The sequence below is a fragment of the Crocodylus siamensis genome, chromosome 13 (assembly GCF_052110815.1).
Source record: "Crocodylus siamensis isolate JL-2025a chromosome 13, ASM5211081v1, whole genome shotgun sequence".
NCBI classification, from domain to species: Eukaryota; Metazoa; Chordata; order Crocodylia; family Crocodylidae; genus Crocodylus; species Crocodylus siamensis.
Genome location: NC_143407.1, coordinates 2067357 through 2095294, shown reverse-complemented (window position 1 = coordinate 2095294; position 27938 = coordinate 2067357). Strand labels below are relative to the sequence as shown.

At 49.1% G+C, this 27938-nt stretch overlaps 1 protein-coding gene and 1 long non-coding RNA gene across 5 annotated transcripts; one reads left to right on the top strand and one right to left on the bottom strand.

The window, feature by feature from the left end:
- Positions 1-12: 12 nt before the first annotated feature.
- On the top strand, positions 13-23863 carry C13H6orf132 (chromosome 13 C6orf132 homolog). 3 transcript variants are annotated; one of them, XM_090025962.1, is made up of 5 exons: positions 14-414; positions 5677-5792; positions 15050-15125; positions 16768-19879; positions 20323-23863. In XM_090025962.1, the coding sequence occupies exons 1-5, from the start codon at positions 270-272 to the stop codon at positions 20426-20428; spliced, it is 3555 nt and encodes a 1184-aa protein (XP_089882088.1). In that variant the 5' UTR covers positions 14-269; the 3' UTR covers positions 20429-23863. The 3 variants fall into 3 exon arrangements, with proteins under 3 accessions (XP_089882087.1, XP_089882088.1, XP_089882089.1); XM_090025961.1 differs by having other exon boundaries at positions 13-414; positions 16768-23863; XM_090025963.1 differs by lacking the exon at positions 14-414 and adding an exon at positions 4790-5321 and having other exon boundaries at positions 16768-23863.
- On the bottom strand, positions 19619-26478 carry LOC149853652 (uncharacterized). Of its 2 annotated transcripts, none has more exons than XR_016438926.1 (5): positions 26445-26478; positions 25870-25999; positions 24620-24802; positions 20260-20727; positions 19619-19751 (listed from the first exon to the last, which is right to left on the bottom strand). It is a non-coding gene; the product is annotated as an uncharacterized LOC149853652 (long non-coding RNA). The 2 variants fall into 2 exon arrangements; XR_016438925.1 differs by having other exon boundaries at positions 26104-26472.
- Positions 26479-27938: the final 1460 nt, after the last annotated feature.

The window sequence follows — 27938 nt, the reverse complement described above, 5'->3', positions numbered from 1 at the left end:
GAAAAAGCTTCCCGGGCAGCAGGGACTGGAGATAGAGGGTTTGACAATAGCTCCTTGTAGCAGGAAGGGAGGAATGTGACCGAGGGAGCTGCTTGGGGTGTGGCCAGGTAGGAACAGCCAGCCCTCTACCTGCTCAGGTAAAGCAGCTGAAAAGGCAGCTCCGCAGACTAGGTCCTGGTCTTAGCCTCAACCGGAGGGTGCTGGAGCAGACTGGAAGTATGTTTTGCTAGGGGGAACATTTGAGACGAGAGCAAAGGATCTTGGCAAAGATGAAAAAACACCATTCTGTGCAGGGCACGTTTAGCAGGCTCTTTGGGAAGAAGCATGCCAACGACACCACCACGTCCCTCTTTGCTACCAACCCCCCCTGGATCTTCACGCAGGAGGTCAGCTCTGAGGGCCGCCATGGCTCTGGTTAGTATCTTCGCTCTTGAATTTGGGCTTTTGGGGGAAACGGACTGAGCAGTAACTCTCTTCCCTGCTGGTGCTACCTGGCCAGGTTTGCTTCCTGCTTGCGGTTTATTCAATCCGTGTAGTACTTGGGTAGGTTAGGAGCAGCGTAGTGATCATGGGCTAGGGGAGCATGAATTCTGCTGGAGCTGGTTAATCATCCCTGCAGCGGGGAAAGCATGGGTGGTATTTGATCTGCCCAAGTGGATTAAAAAGAAACAAGTTTGAACCTGTGGCTCTGAGACAGCACCAAGTGGTGAACCCTGTTGGAAGACTGTCCTTTTTCCTAAGCTGTACAAGTCTAGTAACTAATAAGAACCACAAAATTAACCCTGGGAAGAAGAATCCAGACTAAAAAGTGGATCAATGCAAGATTCCTAGACTTCTCTAAGCTGTCAGGATTGTGACTGGCTCCTGATGTAACCTGCTTGCTCCTGGTGGGTTTTTACTGAGCTTTTCAGAGACTTCCTTTGCACGTGCCCTGTCTTTTTTTTTGAGGAACTGGGAAACCTAAAGGTGTATTTATTCTTTGGGCTGTATGTGCGTATCTTTGTGGCTTCAACTGCTGCACAGCACCCTTGAGGTTCAGGTGGGATGGTGCCAGACTTCTAGTACTAATGGAGCTGAGCCAAATCACAGCAGAAAGTGGATTACACCCAGGGATTTTACTTTTTTTATCTTTAAAGTGCCCAATAAAGCATTCCAGATCCCCAGGGGAAGTGTTGATGTCAGCTTAGCTGTGGCACTGAATTAGTGTCCACTGCAGCACTGCTGCATGGCTATGCACTGGGATGATGCGGATGAAAGAGGAAGGGGTAGCACTACAAGTTTCATGTGATCGTGTTTAAAAATGAATGGCTTCTTCCTAACTGTTTCTTTAAGCCAAAGAGGGAGCCCAGTGCTTGTCCTGCGTAGGGATTTTTGTTGTATAAAGGGCAAGTATATAAAAACATTGCTGCAGTCCTGTAACCATATGCAGCGACAGATGGAGAGTTGCTCCTAGGCATAAGGGTCTGCCAGTGCCCAGTGAGCTTGTAACACAAAATCCAGGTCTCTAAAGCCTGCTTGCATGAGTGAGGGTGCTAGAGCAGGCCTCCCTAGCTCTCTTGCACTTTAATACTCTGTTTTACCTGACGAAAGCCCATCCTCGTACCCTGCCCTCTTTCAGGAGCATCTCCTAAGACTTGCGCTGCTTATGCTAATCCCCACCTTAGCTTTACATCAGACGCATTACAAAGTAAACACCGATTAAGCAACTTGCCATGGGTGTAGGTTTGTGCATGCCACTGACTCAGAGATTCCTGAATTTAGTCCCCCCGCACTCCCCCAGTCAGCTGACTTTTTTTATAGCTACAGCTAGGACTGTTGTACTTGAGGCAGCAGCTGAGTTCAAGTTCTGTCGCAGGGGAGGTGGTGAGTCTCCCTCAAGTCACACAACTGACGCTAGGGAGTGGTTGTCCAGGAGGATTTTCATTAAGACAAGGCTGTGCAACACCTGCAAATACCCCTTGAGCACACTGTGATTTCCCCAAGATCAGCCCTAGGGCCAATGGCTCTAGATAGAGAATGAGCACCCTTCTCCAGGAAACCACAGCATGCCAGACTGAGCAGCTGCTGGCTGAGGGTCTTCTAGGAAAGGTCTGTTCATCCAGCAAAGGAGATGCAAGAACAAGCATTTTATTCGGTTCTATTTGGGTTTGTTAGTTTTTTTTAATTAAAAGTGTTCAGGTCTCTTAATTAGGGATACTACAAAGCTGGCAAATTCCTAATAACTTGCTTGGGGCAAAGCATTATTGTCTTTAATCCCAGCTCTCATTGCCTTAGTGCCTTGCTCAAAGTCGAGATTGCGTGGCTTGGTGTGCACTGACCAGTCCGGTTCTTTCCCCTGCTGAGAGGGCTGCGCACCTTGCAAGTGGTGAGCTTGTGTTAGGGTGGGCCCCAAGTCCAAGCTGCTACCTGAGCTCAGCAGAGGGGTGGTAATAATCGAGGTGACGCAGACACTCTCCTCGAAATTCTTCTTCCTCTCGATTTCCCATGCACTTCCATTCAACAATGCCTGACCAGCCCTGCCAATGGCTTTCTCCACATCCATCATCTAACCTAGAAAGTACTTCAAGAGTTCGCTCCACCCAGGTGCCATGCAGGAACTCTGCTTTATAAGATAGGTGAATTATGAGGCACTAAAGTGCTTTGGCTAGACCAGTGACTGCCTGTCTCAGCACTGTGTGTCAGCAATTCACTTTTTCTGGGGGTCGGTCCTGCAATGTGCAATATCCTCAACTCCTCTAGGCCTCTCTGAACCTCCTCTGCCATCACTTTGGAAGACCAAGCCTTTAATTTCACCCATTTGTGCAAGGTGTTGTAATTCCATTGAAGATAGCAGCAGCAGCAGTCTCCGTGGTCTAGTGGCTCAGGACCGTGCCCTGTTGTTCTGGACTCTTTTGGGTGTTTTTTGTTGGTTCAGGGGAAAAGGGGACCTTGAGTAGGACTTTGTATCCTACGAAGAGAGGAAGGCTGCCTCGTAGAGACCTCTGTGCAAAAGCGATTGCTAACTTCAGAAGATGTACACTACAGTGATGAGAGCAGCAGATTGCTGTACTCTGAATACTGTAAACCTCAAACTACATGAGGCCTTGGGGAAAGAGAAATGGTATCTTTCAAAAGCAGTGAAAACAAAGATAATGTACTTGCTCTCTACTGCTCTAAGCATATGTCTGTTCTTGGTGATACAGCCCCACACAAATAGCACTTCATGGCAGGAGCCTGCTGGAAGTTGACCCGTTTCCTTCAGCTAACTACCTGGCACAGGTCTCGCATTGCTTCCACCAGAGATGTTCAGCCCATCATCTGTGGGTTTGGTCATTTAGGAGGAGGGCTAGATGGGGGACATATACCAAAGGTGCAGGGGAGCGAGTGTGGGTGTCGCATGCTTGTTGCTGAGGCTACAGTGGGCTGAACAACTCTGTCCACAAGGAATTAATCTGTGTCATCTCCTTGACAGGGGAATCCTGCTTGGGTGATTGAGGCAATGAGGCTTTTAAGGCTTACCAGAAATGCAGCCCATCCCCTCTGCTGCTTTAAACAGACGGCACAAGCCTCGTTCTCTGGTCCAAGTGTGCTGTGGCGAGGGAAACGCAACTGGCAGCTGCCTCTCCCATGCCTCGGAGCTAAACTGGGGATCCTTCTGCACCGGGAGCTGAGCTTCCTGCTCCCAGATGGAAATGGCCCTTGACATGCTTTCATGAGCTAATCTCGCCCATTGAAACTACTGTCAAAACCCTTCAGTCAAGGCAGCCTTAATTTTGCCTGGGAATTTATTTGGTGTTATCTTTTCTCGCCCCTCCCTCCCCGCTGTTTTCACAAGCCTTGTGCTTTCCTTCCATGCTGGTTTGCTTGCTAACCCTTTCTGCAGCTCTCCTTCTGGCAAAGGTGGGGCTGCATCCTTTGGTGCCTCTGCCTGTTAATTCATGCTGTTATCACACACAAAGAGTGGCACTGAAGTAATGTATAGGCTCTATTCATTGTCAGAAGAAACAATTTGAAGGGGTGTGAGAGCACAGTACCAAGAGTAGGAACTCCTGGGTTTTCCTCCTGTCTCTGCCCAGCAGCATCAGATGCCAGGGGTGAGTCGTGGCCCCTGTTTCCATATCTGGAAAACGGGGATGACAATATCTCAGTTTGGAGGGAGTCTGCATCTCTCTTCTACACCTTGCAAGACCAAAAGTGTTTCGCAGGGTCCTTTATCTCCCAGCAGATGTGGAAGGCTGAACTCGGAGTCCCCTGATTGCAAGAACCAAGGTTTTGTGTGCAATCCAGCTGTTTCATGACAGCCTCCCTGCGGCTGGGTCTAAATACTTGCGTTCCCATGGCCAAACTAAACTCCTACAGCAAACGACTAGATGAGGCTTGCATCACATTCCTGTTTATCCAAGCCAGTGCAGCTCCCTGCCCATTTGCCCTGTGCACAGTGATCGGTTTAGAAGGAGCAACGCGGTGAAGCAGAAGCACGGTTTGGACTGCCACGTGCAGCTTCCCTGCATAGATAATGCCAGTGGAGCCAGCCTTTCTGTAAAGCTGGAGTCGCTAGGAATTTGGCTCAGTACAAGCATCTGAAAGCTCAAACCAGGACTCCCTTCACTGATTAGATCCTTTGTGCACAGCTTTCACTTCTCTCCGACATCAGCAGCACTTCTATCTGTGAAATGCACCTTTGTTCTTTTGGGGCCGGACTGTGCAGTGAGATTGGAGTCGGCTAACGGCTGATAAAGGCTGCTGCTTCTAGGTCTACCAGACGTAGTTCCCGTCCCTGTTGCTGACGGACCCCTGCGTGGGGGGTCCATCTGCATGCTCCCAAAGCCCCCTCAGTGCAGTTTCTGGCACTAACGTGCATGAGGAAACCGCAAAAACACAAACATCTTGGCTGCTGGCAAAGCCCACGGCTGAGCGCACTGCAGCGTGCCAGTCCGTTGCTGCTCGGCTCGGTGTCTGTTACTAAGCAGCCTTGCCAGAGAAGCTGCCAAGTCGAGGGAGCAGTGATACTGCTGAACGACACAGGGCTCTTTGTCCTTCTCTGCTGCATGATTAAATGCCAGATGTGTTGTGATACAGCAGACTGCAGGGCTTGCTGTGGGCTCTTCGCTTTGAAGCAGCCCCTTCATCCCTGTGTGCATGAGGATGTCGGGAGGAGGGTGTGAAGCGAGGGTGGGAGCCCAGGAGCTGGCTACGCTAGAGACGGGGCCGGCAGTCATAGCCTCCATCGCTTCCCTGAAACATCCATCTGCTACCCAAATCCAGCCAAATCTGGCTTTTTTCCCTAGGGAACTATAACCTTAGTTCTTTCTGTCTGCAGACATCCCACCCTGTCATATAAGGTACTGGCTTGTATTTGACCCAGGCTACAGCCCCTGCAATACTGAGCTTGGGATACGTCCATGAGTCCACTGGACCTGCTCATATACCAACAGCTGGCTACCCCCAAATAAAGTATCTGTAGGATCACACCCATGTAGCATCATGCTCAGGCCCCCACGCTCATGTCATTCCCAGAGCCAGGGATCCTCCCTTTACTATGGACTCCTTAAACACCTCCCACTTGCTCAGCTCGAGGACCAGATTTTGGGATCTTGCCCCAGTGGTGGAAGGAAACCATTCAGGATCCACCAGACCTCTTCTCCGGCTGGGGCATTTGGTAAGATGTACTGCTAACTCCATGCCTTTTGTTTGCAGGTGGTACCATTGAAGTGCACTATGAGAACAATTGCTTGAATACAGTGACCGATTCTGGAACGGCAACGCTCAAGCCTCGCCCCAGGGTGCGACCTCTCCTGACCTTCTTGCCCCTGGTGAGTAGCTTCTACATCCCGGGGCATGCTTCTAAACACATAGGTCTAGCAGCCCCTCAGCCATGAGCACCTTCCGCCATTGCAAATGGTGGAGGCTGATGCCCGGTCCCCATCCCTCGTCTTCTCCGCAAGGAAAGACGACCAAAAAGAAAGCAAAACTGCTTTCTAACCACGCTGGCTGTGAGCAGGGGTGGATAGTGACTGCATCCCTTCCGAAGCAGAGGGAAGCTGGAGTTCCTTATGCAAACGTGGGGCCAGAAGAGTTTGGCAGTCGATGTGGGTCATGTTGTGGATACGGGGCGCCGACGCATTTCTGACAGCAAGACCCTCTGGTTTGGTGTTGCAACCCTTGTGAGCAAAAGTAGGTCCCAGCTGCAGTGAGGAAAGGCACTATGCTGCTAGCAGGAAGCTCGAACCCTGCGTGCTGGATGAAGTGCTGCTGTGACAAGGGAGTAGCAGGGAGGGGGTGACTGCAGGGCTTTCCAGCAGTGGGGATCTCTGGTGCAAATGTGGGTCTCGGGCGAGTCCGCCAGCTCCGGGGCAAGTTCTCCCCGTGTGTGAGGAAGCCCCCCATCTTGCTGTAGGAGTGAACCAGATAGCTTTGCAGGTGCCACTGTAAACCCCTCCTAAATGCTTGGACCAGACTTATGAGTTCCTATGGAGGGTAACAAACGGCTTCCCGTTGAACTGTGTGGGACTCCTCCCTAATGAACAGTGGATGTCGGCTGTAGGTTTAAACCGGTGCCTGTGCAGCGAGTGGTATTTGGGGTGGCTGGGACTCTTTCCCCTCTGCTTGTTGTCTGAGCCACCTTGTTCCTCATCTTGCTGAGCAGGAGGGAGACTGGCCTGCCTAGTCAGGCTGGATTAGCCCCGGGTGCAGGGCTGCTTGCGTCGGGCCCAGCCGCATACCTGCTGTGCTCTGCCGCTGCTGCTCAGCATCAAAAGGTGGGAGTGCACCACAAGCAATGGGTAGCTGCGGCTGGCACGCATGCATGTGACTTGGAGCCTTGCCATGGGCGAGGCTGAGAGCTGTGGCTGGGACCTCTTGTGCCTTCCTGCTCTGGGTGCATCAGAGCGGTCCCTCCGCTGGCTTTGCTTTGTTTGCCTTGCCAGGTGGTTCTTGCAAACCTTTGCATAATCTGTGGATAGGTCTTTCTGGGGTAAGCTGTTTGGGATGGATTCGTCTGAGGCTGATCTATGGGCACCTTGAAAGCAACTGACTGGGACTGCAGGGGGGAGTTATGGCTGGCGGGCATGGATATGGGACTGCAAAGACCACCTGGAGGCATCTCTGTCTCCAGATGCTGAATATGCTCGGCTAACTGAGCATTGTTTTTCCCCAGACGATGAGCTTTTCCAAAGGTCCAGTCCTATAAAGCAGCCTGCGGATGAGAATAGATGGCTGAGGTGTGTAATGGAGGCAAGTGTCCATCTGAAGTACCAGAGATGGGACGCTGGGATAACAGGCTGGGCAAGCAATTCCTTTCCCCTCTGGTGTGGCAGAATGGGCATTAAGAAGATTAAGAGGAAGCTGGATCCTCTTCCTCCTTGTGCATCACCACCTTTGATGCACTACACCTCCAGCATGCTACATTTGAGCAAACCCAGTGCAGACAATTGAGCTGTGCCAGTCTCAGCAGGGTATAATTACTGGCTAACAGGGCTGTATAGTGCAATTGCAGGAACAATGAAGAGGCAGTGGGGCTACATTGTGACTTCTAAGGGTGCAATTAGAAAGTGATGGGGTTGCTAGGTTATGCCCTCAGTGATTCCTCAAAGGCTGCAACTGATGGAAGAGGTATGCTTATCCTGGACTGGCTTTGCAGGGTTGGCATATAGTTACAAAACCTCCCCTTGTCCCCAGACCAAGCTGTGTGGAAGTAGTGGCAGAAGGCCTGAGAACAACACGTGCATCAATCTGTGCTTGGGCTTCTGCCTCTTAAAGCTCCAGATGTACCGCTCGGGCTGTATGTCCTCCAAGAGTCAGTCTTGTTACTGCTGCCCTCTTCTCCATGCAGACTTGTCTGGCCTGAGGGAGAAACCAGAAGTTGGCCAGCTTTTGAAGATGACTTACTCTGCATCTCTGCCTTGGCAGCAATGTCTCTAGCCCTTATGCAGCAGTAGGGACGCTGGGCTGAAGGCAACTGGTCCGCCGTGTCGGAGGCAGTTACCCTGGGAGGTGGGCGTTCGTTTTCTTCCTTGCCAGAACAAAATGGAAACTCCTTCTATGGAAACATCTGGAATCCAGAGTGTTAGAAACTTGCCGACTTGTTTTGGTCTTTCTGAGTTCTTTGGCATAAGAGACTTTTTTTTCCATTTTTGGTTTGTTTTAACTACAGAATAAAGTGAAAGCTAAAAGCTGGCACTTCCTGAGGTTTCCTCGAGTCTAAAAAGGTTGAAACGACTGCACTAGCTGAAAGCTCCTAGCCAGCCCCCGCTCCTCCCCGAGTCACCCCTGCGACCGCCCCTGCAGCAGCGCCAGGAAGGAGTGGTTGGGAAGCTGCTGCTAGGTGCAGTCCTGAGTCAGTGCTCGGCGTGATTCAGGCTTTGTGTATGCCCCACCCTGGCTGTCTGCCCACAGCTCTTCAATGCGGCTTTCCCTTTGCCAGCTAACTTCCTTCCCACATGAACCTAGCCAACTCTTGGCAGTTGCCTTACTACAAGGCAGGACGTCCTCCAAATGTACCCGCTCACTGAAGGGCTCTCGTAAGAGTAGTGCTTTGTTCTTCCATGGTCGATAGTCTGCCTCTCCCGTGACCGTTTCCTATTGCTTTTGCTAGTGAAAGGTGCTGCCTTGACAGCCTTGGAGACCGATCTTCTCTAGCCAGCGGAGGACAGGGCTGTGCAGGCATCCCGAGTCATCACCACTAAGGATCAGGAGGAAATCTTTATCCTTGAGGGTGTCAGAAAAGGGACTAGTGGTAAAGGGCAGTGGAAGAGGCTGTGTTCCCTGAAAACCAGACTGAGATGCAGTGAACTTGTTTGCCTGAAGGAAATGTTGCCTCGTGCAGGAGTTAATTTGTGAAGCTGGGGAAAATAAAATTCGGACAGGCCTGTTCAGCTAGCAGTCCAGGAGCGGTGTCCAGTGGCCACAGCAGGGAAAGCTCATCCTGAGTGAAACGTTCGGCGTACGGAAAATCAAGTCCCTCAGACCTGAAAAGCTGGTTCTCGGTGAGCCACCCAAGAGTGGAAGGAAGCGGCTTACCGTGACTCAGCTGGAGACGGAGTCTAGCTAGTCCCACCCCCGGTAAATACACGGTTGCTCTGGCCAGCGGTGCCAAGAGCAGCCACCGAGTTTTGAGTGCTTCCGTTCTGGAAGCTGCCAGCACGGCTCGAGCGCGAGAGATCGCACAGCCTCAAATCATAGTAGGCAGCCTTGGGCACGGCGGGCATTTAGCCAAGACCCTGTGCCTAGATCTGGGCTTTAAAACCAAGGGGCGCCTGCAAGGAGCGGTCAGTCATGCAAGCCGAGGCTCCGTTCCTATGAGGACGTGTTCTCCCTTGTTTCTCAAACTTCCTGTCTCTTAGCTTGAGGCATACTCTTCCTAGACCCTGGAGACAAATACACGACTGCTAGTCTTGGACATCCATCTGTCTCTTGGTTAAGAAGCCACTGTTCCCTGGAGACTCTAAGCAATGAGTGCAGACTAAAATAACTTAAACTGAGGTTGTGGCCTGCCTCTGCTTCTCGTGGCTAGGCCAATGCCAGAGTGACTTCAGTGAAAATGCCTTTAGATAATTCTTCATTTTGGCTTTTGCTGGTAAAATTACGGACCTAAAAGGAGCCTTGATTTGAAGGCCTGGCTGAGGATGCCTGGACAAAGAGGCACCTATTACAAACTGGGCCGCGGCAGTCATGAAACACCTCTGAATCCCTTCTCTTAGCATGCTTCCACCTTTGGGATGCCATCTTGCAGGTGTCTAGGAAAAGCTGAAAGCCTTGGGTGTGATCAGAGCTTGGTTCATCCACTCTGACACTTTTTGCTTCTGAGGGAGTCTGTGCCTAATGCAGAAAGCTATGATCCTGACATGGAGAATCACAGAGGGAACAAAATACTTACAGAAAGGTTACTGATGCATGCGATGTTCACTGTGCTGGCCTACAGAGGAGCTAAATAATAAAGAGTCTGTGATTAATGCCGGCAGCATCAATGTGTACAATTAAAATAATTAAATTCAGAAACTGAAACCACTGACGACTGAAAAGCTTAGCTGCTTGCTTATTTAGCAGAAAAGCTGGCGGCTGGGACTTCAAATTTGAATTTCTTCTTTGATTTCTGAAACATCACTTTGTGTATCTAGTAAGGTTGCCATCCTTGATTTGCATCTCTGTCCTCTTGTATACAAGGCACCTTTGCCAGAAGGAAATATGCACCATCAGACTTTGTAGAGCAATGGCACTCAGCATTTGAGGCGGCGACACCTCTTTTTTTCAAGTCTCCGCAAAATTCAACAGTGGTGGTAAGCACTTTGTATTGGAAAGGACAAACAAGGTTATTTGGGTAAATGTGAAATCTTTTATTAGACCAGCTGAATAGTTGGAAAAATTGTTCTTTGCAGGCTACTGGGCACAGGCGCGCTTCAGCCATAGGGAGAGTCTGCTGGGGTTTGTCTTTTCTCTAGGGTCGAATAGAAGCTTAAGCCAATTGCTGAGGAAGCCACTGAATTTGCTTTTGGCCAGTTCAATCTTTGAACAGGAGAGCATCAACAAGGCTTACGGATGTAGGGTGAGGATGTTTTATAGTTGAGCAGAAGGCAGGTAAATGTGTACCTTTTAAACTAAAATTGGGGAGGTGTATCACGCTTTCATGAGCCTGAGCTCACTTCCTCAGAGGAGCTTGGAAGGCTCTGAGAGAACTGGCGATGTGCTGCCATGCACGCTGGCTCTGATTTTCCAGCTGCATGAAAAGACACCTCCCAACCAGCCCTTCTATTTTGACTGGTGGGGGTGGTATTGCAGGCCTCTTGCCTTTTTGCTTGGAAGAACTGATGAAATGGCATCTGGAAGGCAGGGCGGGGAGCAAAGCCCTGCTCTACTGCAATAACCAGTTCATTACCATTTTACAAGTCTCCCTCTTGTGTCACCAACTAAATTGGGCAAATGTTACTGGTGCAGAACTTTGCAGCGCGTTCTGGAAGGCGGCTTTGAGACTTCCCATCCAGGTTATCCCATGGCACTTGCTAGTAAAAGTAGACAGGCTGTTTCTGACCTCTTTCTGCCACTGGACCTTAAGTCTCTTCCACTAGACTGTGTGGTTTGAAACGGTGAACTTTAAGACAAGTCAAAGTCCCCTCCCATAGTCGCCATGCAGTTTCTCCCCAAAAATAACATGGCACAGCTACAATATTAAGAACACAACTAGCATGTGTTGCAACAAGGCCAAACCCAGCCAGTACTCCTTTCAGCCAGTCCTTTGTGACTTTTTTTTTTCCCCAAAGGGCTTGGGTAAGTGCAGTCCCCTCCACTGGTATGCACTAGGCACAGCACCAATGTGTTTGTTTTTTTTCAAGAGCTGTTTAAATAGCGTTACGCTGTCGGATTCTTGAGGATGTGACGTGGAACTTAGCAGTGCAAAAAGTTTCTGAAAGTTGGAAAACACTCCTCCCCAGTGCATTTGTTCTCTTGCCCATTGTGGTACCTTTACTTGTCTTTCCTACAGCAGATTAAATGCTTGCAATTCTATTAGGTGGTCTAATAAAAGATATCACATTTACCCAAAGAACCTTGTTTGTGGTTTTCAGAGCATTCCCCAGACACTGTTCGCAGCTTGCCGTTTATTTGAAATCCATAGGAAAACTGTGTGCTGGAGAACACTTGAACTCACCAATTATTTTCATGACTTTTCTACCTTGGCTACAAATCCTCAGTAGAGAAATGAAGAACATCTGAGACTGCCCTGTGCTGCTGTAACCATTCTGCACCTCAATTCCAGCTCAACAGCAGCTATGGGCTTCCTTGTTTGGGTGTGCATCTCATTGCCTCAGCTATATTGCTAGGTGTGGGTGCTTGCTGCATGCTTACAGCAGCTAAACAACTTTGAAGGAGACCCAGTGGGTTTGAGGTTGGTGCGTGACCTAGATCACTCTACATGAAATCAGAATCCGCTGAATTAGATGCGTTTTTACAATCGCTTTCCAGATCCAGTGGAGTGTTGTTTAAAACCGTTGCCTTACGAGTGCCTCAGAAACCAACCCAGTAATGCCCAGGGTCAGTTGTGCAGTGCTGTACATCTGGTTGGGGTGAGTGCTCTCTGGCTTCCTCAGTGCATGGGTTATGCAGGGACCGTCCGGCTTGTGACTCCATCTGGCACAGGGTGGTAGACTAGTTGCAGGTGTGGGAGTAGCTGATTTTTTCATTTTGCCAAGAAGCTGGAGGGGGAAACAATGACTCCGGGTAAAGGTGAGGGCAGGGGAATTGCTACTAGTTGCCGTCATTTGTAGTCCCTTCTCAAAAGCTCTTGCAGATGCCTCTTTCTCCGCATCTGCTCACTGCTCCTTCTGGAGCTGGGTCACATGGCTCCAAACACTGGCTGAAGGGAGCGCAGGGATGATGCTTTACCCTCACTTGCTCCTTCCTCCTCCTTTGTATTGGTGTGGGCAATCCTATAATCCCTTGGTGGAAACTCTCCCCTTCTTCCCCCTGCTCCTTTCCTGGCACTGGCAGCATCAGTGGAAAGATGAGCACATCTGGCCTTGGTGAACCTGGGCTCTGCAGTTACTGCTAAAGCCCCATCCCTGTCCCAGCACCTCGCACTTGCATGTTAGCAAGGGCCTTGGCAGGTGGGGCTGAGAGTGCTGAGTCTCTGGTGCGTGAAGCCGCGCGGTCAGGGGTCACATTTCCAAATGCAGCCAGCCATCGCCGCAGCCCGTCTCCAGCCCAGGGGGAGGCTATTTTTAGCAGTACACGTTTGCTGTATAAATGTCAGGCGGTGCAGAGCTGCAACACAGACCATCGGCTCGGTTCTCGGCAGCATACGGCAGTACGTGGAAACCATCCTGCCGCACGGCACGGGCCAAACGCTTTGCTATTTGAAGTGAGAAGGAAGCTTTCCCTCTGGACAGAATAAGTGCCAGGCACTATGTTCCTTCACCTTCCTCTGACAGGGCTGGCGCTGGGTGCAGGAAGAGGCTGAGCTGGCTAGAGTACTCATCTGATCCAACAAGTGTCTTCCTACAGCCAGTGCTTCTGTAGGTCTAGGGCTGTGATTCCCAACCCGGATGCGTTGAGGTCCTTTCAAGGGCGCAGTGAGGTGCGACGTGGTATCACTGAGAGGTGTGCCAACATGAGGCCACAACCAGAGATGTCCCACAAGAGTCCACAGTTTTGAAGACACGCTGACTTGTGGACTTGCTGAGTTCTCTGCTGTGGAAGAATTGCTCTATGTTTCTTTTGTCAAAAAACAAGTGAAAACTAAGAGCTGACGTTTTCAGAGGGATGCTTCTGGTCTAAAAAGGTTGGGAACAACTGATCTAGGCCAGAATCTAGCCCACCCATTCCACCCTGCTGGAGTTCCTTAAACCCAGGAACTCGCTTGGTTTTTTAACTAGCTGTCCCCTTGACCTTGAAACCAAATTGCAAGAAGGCAGCAAGGAGCCAGTCCCAGGGAGGCACAGGGCCACGCTTCGGCTCATGGAAGGGTGGAGCAGGATCTGCCCCTCATGCCGTAGCCCAAGATGGTGGTGTGTTTACCAGCCAAACTGAACCTTTGACCCATGGGACTTTGAATTCCTCTCGTACGCTCTTGTAAAAATAGCGATCATACCGAAAGAAGGACAAAGGGTTCTTGTTTCAAACCATTCTGCATTTGTGAGACAGCCGCCTGACTGAAATGGTGTAGACCACTCCTAGGACAAGGCTGTCTTGTAGAAGGGACTAGTAAATGCTGAAGCCAAGGGCTGGATGGAAGAAGTCCTCTGTAACACAGACAAAACTTATACAGGGGGCCCCTGCAACTCCCTAGCGGCTCTGCTGCATGTTCCTGAGCACTGACTATACACGGCAGGGAAAACCGGACCCTGTTGGAGGAGTGCCGTGGGACTGGTGGGGTAGGGGGACCCACCTTATCCCTGGCCAGCACCTCACGCAGGTCCTTGCTGCAGTGCGCGAAAGTCCTTTCACGACCCGAGTGACTGTTTTGGGCTGACTTGGCCCATCCAGAAATCTGTGGTGGGGACGGCCACAGCTCCAACTGCACTGCTAGGAAAGACGAAGCCGCAACTCCAGTCCAGGCAGGACTCGAGTCCTGCGGTGCATTGGTGCGTGTTTAGCAAGCGGGGGAAAGACGGCAATCTTTGCAGCAAGTCGCTTGAGGGACAGGCTGGGCTGCTTGTTCAGTAGTGCTAGGAGCCACGGGTCCCGGTTCAGTGTTTCAGTCTGGTTCAAAGTGCCAGGAATGGGACCCCTCCTGGGGGAAGTGGCAATAGCTACACGTGGCTCGCAGCGCAAAGGACCTGAAACTGCCTTCACTGTGGCTGACCAAAATGGAGATGGGCTGGGTTTCCCTAGGGGGGCAAGGCTGCTTTAAAGTTGGAGAAGGGGTATTTAGAGAAGAGTGGGGAGGGCGACGGGAACTGGTGGTTGGGAGGTGGGGAGTCAATGGTGCTTAACGTCTTAAGAGGCATCTGAAGGCCAGAGTGCTTCTGTGACTCATTTCAGCATGGCTCTGAGTGGATCTTCCTAGCCACAAAATGGCTGTGTAAGCAGGTGACCTGAAGTCCCTCTGCTCTCCCTGCAGAGCTCAATCGGTGCACTAGGTTCACCTGCCAGAGGACACGCACGTATAGCAGTAAGCCCGGGGCATTAGCTGCTCTTCTCTGGAATTGAGGAGCTGTTTGGCCTGGGATAGATATTGCATTGGTACATTGAGGGGCCTTTTTCTTGGTAACCAGGAGGTTGTGAATGAACGCTGAGGCTCTGATGTTATCGCGTGACTCCAAGAGCTAGTTCCTGCAGAAACGGCCCGCTAGTGTACTGTTCCAGCATTATTCACTGGGAAGATCAAAGGGAGATTTGGTCTTTCTGGCTCATTCAGTCTTAATTGATGGGTTGGGACTGCTGATGGGGGCCGGAGGGTGTCGGGTACTGTGTTGCTTGCATGACCTTGCTTTCTGTGCCGTGAAAGCCGCAGGGCATCCTGGCAGACTAGCCTCACACGGAAGAGTCAAAGGCTAGAGCATGCAGGCCTAGGCACAGCATGCTGACCCCCTAAGGTTTAACCAGAAAGCCTTTTTGCAACCCACTTTCTCGACCCTTGCAGGAGGCGCAGGAAGTGCATGGCGTAGCAGTGCCACCCCCCTCTGTGCCAGAGGGTTTCGAAGACAAAGCAGCTCCAGGTAAGGTGTCCTCTCTACTAGGTTCTTCCTAGAATTTAAATGGCTCCAACACGCAGACTCTCCCATGTCACCGTGACTGTGCCTTGGTCACGCAACCAATTTTGATTGCCAAAAAGGTACAAGTAAGAACTGAAGGATCTGACCTCTCACATTCCCACACAGCCTAAGCAAGTCTCAGTTTGACTTGCGTCAGAGAAATGACGTGTCACTGGGGAAAGGCTAGGAACATGGGTAGGGGAAGCTCTTCTCGGAGAAAGCTAACAGCTGCCAGAAAAGTTGCTTTAGTTTCTGCTCTGATATAACCATAGCAACTATCAGGCATAGGCTTTTTTTTTCTTTTTCTTTTTTTTTTTTACATGCATAGTTATTTGGCAGACAAGGAAATCTGATTACTAATACATCTCCTTGTTTACTGTAAGCAGAGGAATTTTTGCCCAGACTCCAGATAGTAACTGTAATGCTAGGAAACGAGGAGACTAAATAGATTTTTCTGACAGCTTTTAAAAGCCTTGCTGCAACTAGAATTAAGTCTATCTTATTTGTTAACCAAAATTTATTTAATTTTAATAAATTCACATAAAAACAGTAAATCAAAAAGATGCATGCATACAAAGGCAGGGAACAATATAACATAAATCTGGAGTGCCTGCTGACTCAGCTCATGGACCCCTTCTCCCTCCCCCTGCAACAAAATTGCATAAATTAGATATAGATAAATTTTATCAGATGCTTCCATGGAGTGGGATAGCTGTCTTTCTGCCCATCTGCCTGTTTTCATTTTATTTTGTTTTTTATAGCTCAATGGCACTCTTCACTAGACTGCAAACAAAATGGAAATGGAAACGAGTGTGTTCCACTTGCAAATTGCTGCTAGTGAACTGCTTTAAGGGGCAGCACCTGCAACGTGCCCAATGTGCTTTGTCTCAGTGTCGCAACACATTGACCTTGTGAACACTGAAGGGAAAGAACTGCTGAAGTTAAAACTTCCTTACTTGGAGCACACATGACCTCTTGCAACATGAAAGAAACCAAGAACCAGCCCTAGTCTAGCAGCTTCCCCCTTTTTGTTTTTTTGTTTTTTATGGGAAGTTTCAAGCCATTTTTTTTTTCTTTGTGGTGGACAGCAACTTTTATTGTGGCATAATCAAACACTGGCCTGTTCAGGTGACTTGTGTGACCTAGTATGAAAGTAGCAAACATTATTCCTGCCAGCCAAGGGTTCTGTCTTGGGTGGTACGAGGTGCCTTCAACTCCCAGTGAAGTTGATAGAAGCTAAAATTTCTCCCCCCTGCCTCCCAGATTTGGCCCTAGAGGTCTGGGTACTCTGTGTGCCATGGAGAGTTTGATGCAAGGCAGACTTGCTCCATTAGTGTTTGGCCCCATGAGAGTAACTGATAGGGCTGGGTCCATCTTCTGGAAACGGCCTTTTGAGGTGCTGAACACGCATTCATGTAAGGAGCAAGCGACAATGATTTGCAGCAGCACAGCAAACCTATATAGCCAGGTTGTTTTTCAAATGCTTCCACTGGATGCCTAAGTCCTGGCCCATTTTGATGGGATTAGTTGCTGGAGGTGATCCCAGCATGGGCCTAGCCGACCCAGCTCCTGCTAATGTCCCCCTGCTTTCTGTTCTTTCCCACAGGCCTCGGTCCACAGATCAATGGCAACTACAGGATGTACAGTTCGGTTGGAGACCTGCGGCTGAAGGCCTTTGAGAGGGAGTGTTTGGATGAGGAGATACCACCACCCCCACCAGGCCCCCCGCCGCCGCCGCCGCTAGCAGAGGTGCCGCCGCCGCCGCCGCTAGCAGAGGTGCCGCCGCCGCCGCCGCTAGCAGAGGTGCCGCCGCCGCCGCCGCTAGCAGAGGTGCCGCCGCCGCCACCCATGGCAGCACCACTGCCTCCACCTCTCATGCCTCCACCTCTTCCTCCTGCTTCCACCTTGTCGTCCCCCGGCACGCCAGCTCCGCCAGATTTCATTCCTCCAGCACCTCCCTTTGCAGGACTGGCACCCCTAGCCCCTGCCCCGCTTTCACCTCTTCATAATCCCCCAGCACCTCCGCTCTTCATGGCTGGCATCTCGAAATGGAGATCTGAAATAGCTCTGAACACAAGGCAGCCAGGGGCCGGGGGGAGTGCTGGCCCCTCCTATCTGAACACTGCCACTCCGCCAGCCCCTCCGCAGGAGGAAGTGCCGCTGCCCAAATCGGCTCCGGATCCTCACTTAACTTTCCCCAAGGCATTTAAGGTTCCGCCGCCTGCTCCCGTGAGGTCGTCTTCCATTCCCGTGGAAGAAAGAGAAGAGAAGCCCTTTCCCAAGCAGCCCCACACCCGCCCGCCGCTTCCACCCAGCTTCACCATAAGACCTGCAGCAAAGGTGCCCTTGCCTGGAGGAGCGGAGCACAGGTGGTCTTCGGAGAGGCAGGGGATCACAAAGCCTGCTACACTCGGTGCTGAACCTGGCAGTCCAAGGCCAGGGTCAGACTCCAGCATCTGGATGAAGTCTACTGACCGGCAGGCAGCACCCGAGACAGAGAAGGTCCCATGGTCACAAGTGCCCGAGAAAAGGGAAAAGGACTCCCCAGAATCCAAGTCTCTGGGTGCAGGGGAGCTACTGGAGCTCCCCCCTCCAGACTACGCATTCTCTGATGGTGAAGAGGACTCTTGGAAGGAGCCCAGCAATCTGAACGAGCTGAAGCAGGGCTTATCAGTCCTGTTGACCTCTTCTTCCAGAAGGGAAGAGCAGCAGCTAGACACACCTGCAACTCCCACATCAACAAGCAGTATTACTGAGCAGGACAGGATTAGGTCTGGCTGGTCAAAGCAGGCTGACTCTGCCACAAAGGATCTGCAGTTACCATTAGGGGGAAGAAGTGAAAAGATAACAGCCAATGCAGTCCCCAGCAGAGAGAGCACCTCCAACGTGGCTCCTGAGAATCAACTCACCACCGCACAGGCAAACAGTGTTATGAAAATCCGGAGTGAGCTGGAAGCTATACTGGCAACGAAAAAGGACTTGAAACTGCCCACGGGAGCAGCAAATCGCAGACCTAGTCCAGGAGCAAACGGAGCTACTCTGAATCCTGGTAGTAGCCAGGCAAGCTCTGACCCGGGGCTGATGAAGCCTGTAGTAAATTGCCTCCCACCTTTAGCACCTTCTGTGGAAGTTGAGACGGCGCCAGGTGCTTGTAAGACTCCTAGTGACCTCTTCGGTAAAAAGCCTTTGGAAAACATAAACCATGTTCCAGAAAATGTGTTGGCCAACAATGTTCTGAAGTCTCCAAAACCACCTCTGAAACCAAAAGGTGACCTCTCTGTCCCAGCCTTCCCACTGCCCTCCTCTACAGAGGCTGCCTCGCCTTCGCCAACTGTGGTGCCCCAGCCAGACTACTCTCTATTCCAGTACAAAACCCATCAGGCCAAGACCAGCTCCACTGACAACCTGGCCTTTGTGAGCCCGTCCCAGGGGGAAGAGGGGCCGGTTGGCACAGATGAACACGATAGGAAGAAAGAGGCGAGTCCAACCTCTGCTTCTGAGAGCCTGCCTGCTCCTTCAGTGCCATCCTCCTTGGGTGCTGGCTTGGGGGATGGGGATGTCCTGATCCACCCTGTGACAGGCGAGACGGTGGAGAAGGGCTCCCCAATGGCTCTCCTTCTGGCCGCAAAACAGCGAGCCCAAAGAAGCAGGCGCCCCGCGTCCCGGCAGAACAGTGCCATGTCCGAGAGGCCGCACATTAAGTTATCCAAGAAGCTCGACAGCAGCATGTCGGAAACGGGCTCCACCAACTTCTACTACAGCGAGTCCAAGCCCTACTCGGTTACAGTTGTACCAAAGTCCCCCCAGAGAGAGGCTGCAGACTTGCTGGGGGACAAGCAGCATAAAAGGACCAGCATCCCTGAGGTCAGTGCACTGGGTTTGCTGGAACCAGGGCAGAGCCCTGCCAGGCCCCTGTCCTTCTCCAGCTCTTCTGAGCAGTGCAGGACCGTGCAGAAACTCATCAATGGGCAACCACATAAGCTTCCCACTTCACAGGGATTGGGGGCCTCCTCTACAGTTCATGGTCTTCTGCAGTCCAGCCACCTAAGGCAGCAAGACCTGCACACCACCACTGCCGTTCACCTGAAGGCATTTCCTTCCCCACCACTACCCAAGGAGGAAGAGGAGACTGGAAAGACCCTTGATTATGTGATCATTCCACCTCCACCAGAGTTCAGCAATGATGCTGACCATACTGAGGATGTCTCCCCTATCAGAGAAGAAAGCCACAGATCCCCTAGCTTCCCAGACAACAGCCAGATCTCGGGAAGGCCGCAAAGCTATAGTCAGCCAAGCTATGACTTGGGCAATAGCTATGCCTTGCCCTTCAATACAGCCACTGAAAGCAACCCAAGGAATCCCAGCCTTGACCATCTGTGCCCCAGTGGCGACGGCACGGCCAGGACCCCCAGTCAGTACCCCAACAGCCGCCCACTGATCAAGCAGCGCCTGTATGTGTCCGAACCTGATAAGACCTACAGGAGAACAAGCCTGTCCTCCAGGGGCATCGTCTCTCTTGCCTGTTATGGCTCCCACGCTGCGGAGGGGATGCGCCGGATGAACTCTGGCCCCAGGAATCCCACGGGCAACCTGCAAAGCAGGAGGATGTCGCTGGATGTGACGGGGAAAACCATGCCTCACAGCAATGCTGTGAGCGATGCCAAGCCCAAGGGGCTGAACGGGGACTACTCCTCCGTCAGTGCGGCGGCCCCCAGCAGGTACGATTCTAGCAGGGCTGGCCGGGAGTGTCTAGCCAAAATCCCTTTGAAACCGCGGTTGGGAGGAGTGGGCTGGGGAGCTGCTGGGCTGACTGAACCCCGGTGGGTCTAGTTCTGGGCTGGGCTCCAAAGAGTGCAGGCATATGCCCCTAGCTGTCTGGCTCAGCTGCAGCTGGTGTCTTCTAAGGATGCCTTGCAAAACTGAGGTGCAAGGGTCCAAGCCCAGGTCCTAGTCCCCCCCCTTTCAGTCCTGGACCTGACTTTCGGTTTGTTTTTTCCCCTCTGATCTAAACCATCCTCTGGATCTGAATGCAGCCTCTCCAGCTACTCTGCTCATAGGGGCTTGCAAATTAAAATGCTTCACAGCAGGAGGGGCTTACCGTAACCACCGACCAAACGATTTTCTTGGCGTTCAGTGACTTCCTCTGTTTTTGTTCTCCCAGACCTGCCTATAGCCACTTGCAGTACAGCGGGGCTACAAACACGTTCACCGTTAGGCCTGGGACGAGGCAGCCCATCTCCTACGTGCCCCAAGGCGGTCCTCGATAAGCTGGTCCGGGAGGCTGCTGTGCTGTCTGCTTGCTCTGACCATGGTGTCACACAGGTGCATCTTGATGCTTCAACGGTGATAAAATATGTTGGCGGATGGTTCTGGCACAGCACGAGGAACTGCCGCAAGGAACATTGTCCATGTGCTGCTTGTAGATCACTGGGGGTGGAGAACGCATCCGGTATGGAAACCCATCTCAACAGACTTGAATGGAGAGTAGTTACTATGGAGGACCGGGTGCAACACAGGTTGGAGGCGAGAGCCCTTCTTGCCTATCCCTCATCTTGTCTTCACTGGTCTTATTAAAAACAAACAAACAAAAACATTTCTTAAATGCTGTTTAAAGCACAATACAAAACTACCCCACGGAGGCTTCCTCTTGTTTTCTTTTTTAATTCAATTTTAAAAGTATAATAAACACAGCTTCGGGAATGGGGAGAAATGTGTGTGGCTTGAGTGAGATGATGAAGCCAAAGGTGCAAGCCAGATGACACCTAGTGAAGGGGACTCTTGAGAGGTGCAATGAGCAGAGACTTGAGTCTCTTGTTCCTAAGTTTTGGCTCCCAGCTGACTGCCTTGGTAGCTGCAGGCAGGTCACGTTTTAAAAGTGGCTTCTTGGGGGGGGGGGGGAGGTGCGTGTTGAGTACTTCACTTGGCGGCGGAGGGCAGCAGGAGCTGTGGGCACCCATCTCCTCTCTAATTCATACCTCTACAATGTCTGCTCTGGCTGAGAAGTGCCTCTGAACACAAGGGCCTCACTTCTCGTTGATTTTGCCATTTGTAAATGGTGTTAATGCTAATTCTTACTTCCTCAGAAGGGATGGACTGCATTGATATTTGTAGAGCACTTTCGAGATGCAGGACGTGAAAGAAACTATTTCCCCCCTTCTGCCCGTGTTAATCGCAGTGATACCAATAGACCAAAACCATGCAAAGTTTTTTATGGTTCTCTTGCCACTCAAAAATGCCTCTTTGAACCCCATGCCTAATCGCCAAGTTGCTAGCTCCCTGGAAAGGGGTATCTAACGATGTGCCTTCAATTTTTGTCCTACTGCTGGGTAAGCTATTTTTTTTGTGTAACCCTAAAGTAGCTGACATGCTGTGTCTGGTCTCTACATATTATTGGTATTAAATGTTGATGCTTTATCATCACATGGTCTGCTTTTGCTATTTCTATAAATATATTCTGGACTTTTTACCATTGTCACACATGCATGATGCACATTCTATCTGCTTTCTTCCAGCACAAATGTCTGTCTGACAATCAAATAGCAATTCAAGTGACATGGGAGACATGACACTCCTTGTAAACTGGGTCCTTTAATGCTCTTTTATGTATGTAAGGCAATACAATCTCCTGTTAGAAGACCAACATTTGATTAACTTGGTTAAGGTACATAATGAAACAAATTTTAGCATCTGCCATAAGTAAACTCCAATGAAAATAGCTGTAAAATAAATGTAAAAACTTGTAGAGAATATTTTCTAGTCACTAACAAACAAAAGCACTTTGAGACGCTAGTCTATTATTTTGTTTTTTAACTGAAAGCACTTTTTATTTTCACTACTAAACAATATCCTCTTAGTTCACCTGGACTTTTTCTGTATAATGTGTTTGTGTGTCAGATTCTTTTTCTTGCTGTTGGACTTGATTTAAGTGAGAACCTTGTCATCTATTCAACTTTTAAACTTGGTTACTTTGATAAAAATGGCGTGGTTTTTGTAAAAGCATTGTAAGTTTTAACAGTAGTGGCAACATCGTATAATGACAGCTAACTTCTGGTCTTTTTCAGTAGTCTTAAATACTGCACACACACTTCAAGTGGTTTGAGCATGCCCCACCCCACCTCTGCAAGGAATAAAATAAAAACGCAGTCATGATGACTGCTGTTTTAAAAGGTTGATTCAAATGTTGTTCCCATGCTACAAAGCCCTTATGCTTGTTCCCAACAGTATTACCATGACTAAACATGAAATGCCTGGGTGTTGTTTTTTAAAACAGAGTGAATACCAAAGGAAGCAGCAGTCTTGTGGGGTTTTTTTGTTTGTTCCTCCCTGCCCCCGCCATGCATTTCTGCATGTTTTTGTATTGTAAATTGCTGTCCAAGGGCTGGAACTTGCAGTTCTGCAAATAACTACAAGCCCCCTGTCACACTTCACTCTCCTGAGTAGTTACTTTTTGATGTTCATGGGACTACATGTGAATTAAGCCCTGTACATGCCCTAGTGGCTCAAAGATGGGGATGAACTCTGGAATTCCAAAAAAACCCAGACAAATTGTTGGTGACCACTACAAAACAAACCCAATCCCTTCTTTACAGGAGCAAGATTTGCAAAATGTTTACATTAAGAGGCAAAATGTGAGGGGTTTTCCTCCCATTAAAATGCAACAATTTAAAGTTGTGGACTTCAATTTTTGGAGGAAAACTGATTTTTTTTTTTAAATGGCTTTGGAACTCTTTTCCTATTTAGAAGAGATTTATTTCCATTGCAGAGTGGCTTGGATTTTAAGCAACAGGAAAGTCAAATTGATCCTGTGAAATTGGCCTGTTTTGGGAATATATTGAACTTTTTAAAAAATTGCTTGTTTCGCACAGCCCTGTCATGTGTGCATGCGCACATGCACAAGCACACATTTTGCATTGCTGTGTTTGTTGTCTGGGAATTTTTGCTCCTTTTAAAGTTTTACTTCAGGCTGTTACATTGATTTAGCCATGGTATTAAACTCTAATGTTTGTTCTATGTAGGAGAGATGTAGCTGGAGTTGGGTGCTCTGACAGGTTTCTAATGGAGAGCCAGAAATCACTCCTGCAGGGGTAAGAAGGGTAAACAGATGGGCAGAAACCTAAATGGCAAGCAAGAGTGAGAAAATGAGCTGTAGAGATGAAAGGGAAGACTGGCTTCTCTTCTGATCAGGGCAGAAAGTCCTTAGCAGAACAGAGAGGTTTGTTCTCGGAGGCAGATTAAACATGGACCCTTGTCCTCTAGAGCAAAGAGTGCTTGACTAAATGCAACAGTGTGGGCCTCCATGAGAAAAAATAACATAAATGAAGTTAGGGATAAAGAGTCTGTTTGGTCACTGTATATACAGCTTTATTACTGCCAACAGACTCTTGATTTTTTGGAAACTATCTGCTAGAAACCTCCTGTTTCTTTTGGACTCATTCTTTTAATGAAAATGTAGTTGTTCAAGTCTTATCATTACTGCGACTGATGTATGTTCTTCATCAAAAGCAATACGCTAGTGTAGTATATTGGATATATGTTTTACCGGAAAAATGTCGAGCAGCTTTTTATTTATGCACTGTATGGAAGTGCCATGGCCACCATGGATTATCAGTTTTGCATTAAATACATTGTACACTTTTTATGTTGTTTGGAAGGATTGTTTTTACTTTGTTCTTAGTTTTAAATAAAGCATTGTTTTGATTCATGCTGTTATGCAAATTATGATTTGAAGGGGGACAATTTTTTGTCTATGAATCTAGCTGTCTTAAAGAGGGCAAAATGATTGGGTTGGGACAGTCTGTGCTACTGGAAATGACCAGCCAGTTCCAAGTGATCATGATCTAATGAGGTTTTTTTTCTTGGCCTCTAACAGGCCATTACCAGGTGGTCTCACCTCTGCCTTCAGCACACTTCTCTAACAGGACTCTGGGAGTCAGAGCTGTCATTCCAGTGCCTCTCCCTCAACTGAAACTTGCGTTTTGAAAACATTCTTGTTTAGACTTGCGAAGGGAAGATGCCTGCGTTGCTCAGGCTCCAAGAAGCTTGTATTCATAGGCAAGCTCCCCTCTCTTACTCTGCCTCCAAACAAATGTCTATATTTGCATACCCCCTGCTTTATTTACCTCTGATTCAGAAGGAGATTGCTTTGCTGAAGCAGTGCACAGTAACTTAAAAAGACTTTTTAAAATTTGGAAATAGTTGCTTATGAAGGAAACGCATGGATCATTTAGGTGTAATGGAGTTTGACAGGCAGACACCAGCCCTGTATTAACTGGCATCAGCTGGGGGAATACTGTTCCTGCAGCCCCACCTACATTCAGGCTGGGGCAGGTGTAGCTACATTGCTGTAACTGCACTCATGCAAACTCCCAATACTGATGCAGTAGGCTGATATGACAGAATAAATTATAGAGCAGGACCACTGTTTCCTTCATGGAATTAGGTGCTTAAAAGGAACTTACCTTGGACTACAGAGAAACAAATGCTCTGCTTATGTGACGTGGGCACAAGAGTTGCTATATAACCTGGAGCTGCTTTCTCAGTTAAGGTGAGTGCCATGTTTGGACAGCACCTAGCAGAGTGCAATCCCAGCCAGGAACTGGGGCTTCTCAGCGCTAGTGAAATGCAAATGGTGCATATTGGTCCTGAAAAGAACAGAGATACAAGCTTTGTAAAACAGGCTGGAAGATGCCACTCGGCCCAGAAAGGGTTATGGGACCAGCAGATATTTGTTGCCTGCTCTCCCTTTAGGGGGAGAGAAAATCTGATGTGGGTGAAGGAAACCCTCACCCCTCACTGGCAGGAACACACAGTGAATCAGAAAGGAAAGCAAGGTTGGACTACCAGCACCAAAACCACCTCATCCATAGTTTAGCCAGGTGCCTGCCTCAGGGCTGTGGAAAACATGCTTCCCCACCAGATTTTACTCCAGGAAAGAAAAGGCCACTGTCTTTAGAGGTACTCCTTCCAACAGAAGAAGCTAAATCCACCAGTCCTAGCAGTTACAAGACGTCAGAAGCATTTGGTTCATCTCAATTTGCTGCAAATGAGAAGACCAGATATAGGACAGGGGAAACTTTCTCCTGAGCTGCAGGGAGCCTTTACTTGATGCAGCTACTGCCTGAAAGTTGCTCCTTACACAGGCCTCTCTTCAGGGCCACTGAGAGGCCAAAAATGGGCAGCTAGACTTTCAAAATCACAAGAGATTAAGGAGCTCTTCACAACAGCTCAGCCTGGGAGCTGCTAGCTTTAGAGCACTGTCTTGTCCTGACATGGTCAGAAGGGAGCTGAACTCTTGACAAAGCTGCCCCACAGAAAGAACAACTGTGAGTGAACTGCAGTAACTCATTGCTGCCCTTTTCCCCAATTGCTCTGTTTTTTCAAAGGCAAAAAAATGTTAGGAAACCTTAATCTTAGTAGCAGGGACCAGAGTTTGCATTGAGCTCTTATTAACTAAATCTGCTAGTTGGAACAACACCCTAAGAATTCAGGGTCCTGGCTGGCAAGTGCTCTCAGCAATAGGTTAAATGGACGGCACTTTTTCTGTGTGTTTAGCACTCCTTGCTAGTAGAACAGGGGAAAGTGGCCAGGTGCAGACAGCTCTGCACTATTCCAAGCCCTAGCGCTCTCTGCAGCTCTTTGCTGAAACCCGTGGAGGGACCCAGGCTGCAAAGAGCAGGAGCAGAGTACAAAGACAGCTTTGTGCACTCACCTGCTCAGCCCTGCATCCAGAGCTGACAGTGACGTGTGCTTCCCATCTCGTGCGTACCTTGGCACTGCCGACGCACCCTGTGGCGCCACCAGGAATTGCCTCTTGTACCAATCCAGAAGCAGCCAGTGCCCTGCATTAGAGACAATTCACATAGTAACTCACGAAATAAGCCATCCTGGGAAGTACAGGCACACTTTCTAGTCACACAAACATATTCGGTTAACACCTACATACCACTTTTATGTGAACAAGGAAAACTTGAAAGGGGTGAGCTCAGCAATGTGCTGCCTCCGCTGCCGACCACGCTGACCAGCTACCTCATTTCCTTGAGCTCCCGTCAGCCTGTAGCTATAGCCTGCCTTGTCTTTTACTTGGATCTATATATCTAAGATGAGGGCCATCTTTTTGTCTTATGCACTCATTGTGGACTCATTGTCCTATGCGCTGGTCCGTTACGAGTGTTAGCAGATGCTATGGTAATAGAAAACAACAGATGTCTTAATCGGCAGCCTGTTGTTGTTTCAACATAATGGGAAAGATGCTACTAATTTAACATAACCGCGGCTGATGCATACTAGAAGAGCAGGCTTCAAGGAAACAAGATCCTGCTGCTCTTCTTTCAAGTCGGAAATCGAGGATCAGAGAGAATCTAATTCTGAAGTACTAAAATTAGGAGCTCCTGCCCCCTTCTGGTGGGCTCTCAGCAAAGATTAGCACAGAAACTAAGATCTCTTCCATGTTTCCCGGGTGTTCGTAGTAGCCTAAACAAGGGTGTTTGTACCCGAAAGCTTGCAAACAATAATTTTTTCCAACTATTTAGTTGGTGTAATTAAAGATATCACATTTACTCAAAGAACCTTGTCTGCTATAGAAAATAAGCTATCAAAGGACAAGTGTCTGAGCATCCCTGGCTTAGAGATGCGAGTACTGATCTGACTGGAAAAGCATGTGCATGTTGGATGTTTGTCTTCATGGACGAGGTCAGGGCAAACAGCTGAAGCTGGCTTTGCAGCCTGTGTTGAGTGGAAAATGTCTAGGAGCAGCACCTGCTAGAAACTAGTACAATAAAGCCTCATTTAGAGTTAGTCCAGAGGGCACTGCTGCAATAGAAGGGCTCACAAGTTCCCGTACAGGTGGGCTAGAAAGCACAAGGCTGCATTAGCCACTGCACACAGCTGGACTTCATTAACAGGGATTTACTTATTTGAAACAAAAGCCCAGGTTCTGGTCAATGCACCTTGAAATATGAATGCTTTTGAGTTCTTATTTTTATGATAAAAGTTTAAATAATGAGAGTGGCAAAGTGCACAACATAATAGAAACCCGGCCATCTAGAAGTTTCCCCTTTGAAGCCCTAACTATGTTTTTTGATTAAATAGGAATCCAAGCTGGAAACACTCATCTTTAAAGACTCAAAGTAACCTTCAAGGAGATGAACAACCTTGTTTTTAATAGATCCAGTATTTTTAGAGCTGTATGGATTGGACACCCAGATCACTATGGCAGGTCTCCCAGTTTAACAAGCATTGCACCCAAAACCTAAGCTTGCTCTGCATGCAACTCAAGCCATCTGCAGAACCCAATGTATGCTTAATTCTCCCTGTTTGCATATTTTGCCTTATCCAACCACTGGACTTAAAATGTTCTTTTGGTAAAGGAGTTTGTGGATTTAAAGAACAACATCCCCCTTCTGTGTTACAGCAGAGTATATACAACAATTTAGGCAGCACTGGAAATTGTTGCAAGAACTCACTGTCTGTGAGGAAGGGGAGACATTTTATTCATGCAACAAGAATCTTCCCACCTTTAATAGGCAAAGCATGGGTATAGATAATTCAGGGACTGTCCTTTTCTTCTTGCCTGTAAACTTCCTATGCTCAGGGTGTAATTTGAAGCTGCACTGCTAACAAACCATTGATGAAACACAGCTTCTGGGTTGCACTAATGTGGTTACAAGCATCTCAGAAGAACACTCGGGCACAAACCTAGGATCTATTCAATTCATTAAGACTCCTGGGTGTTTAAAATGCTTTAACTCCTGGTAACTTCAGTGTGACACTGTGTGTCAG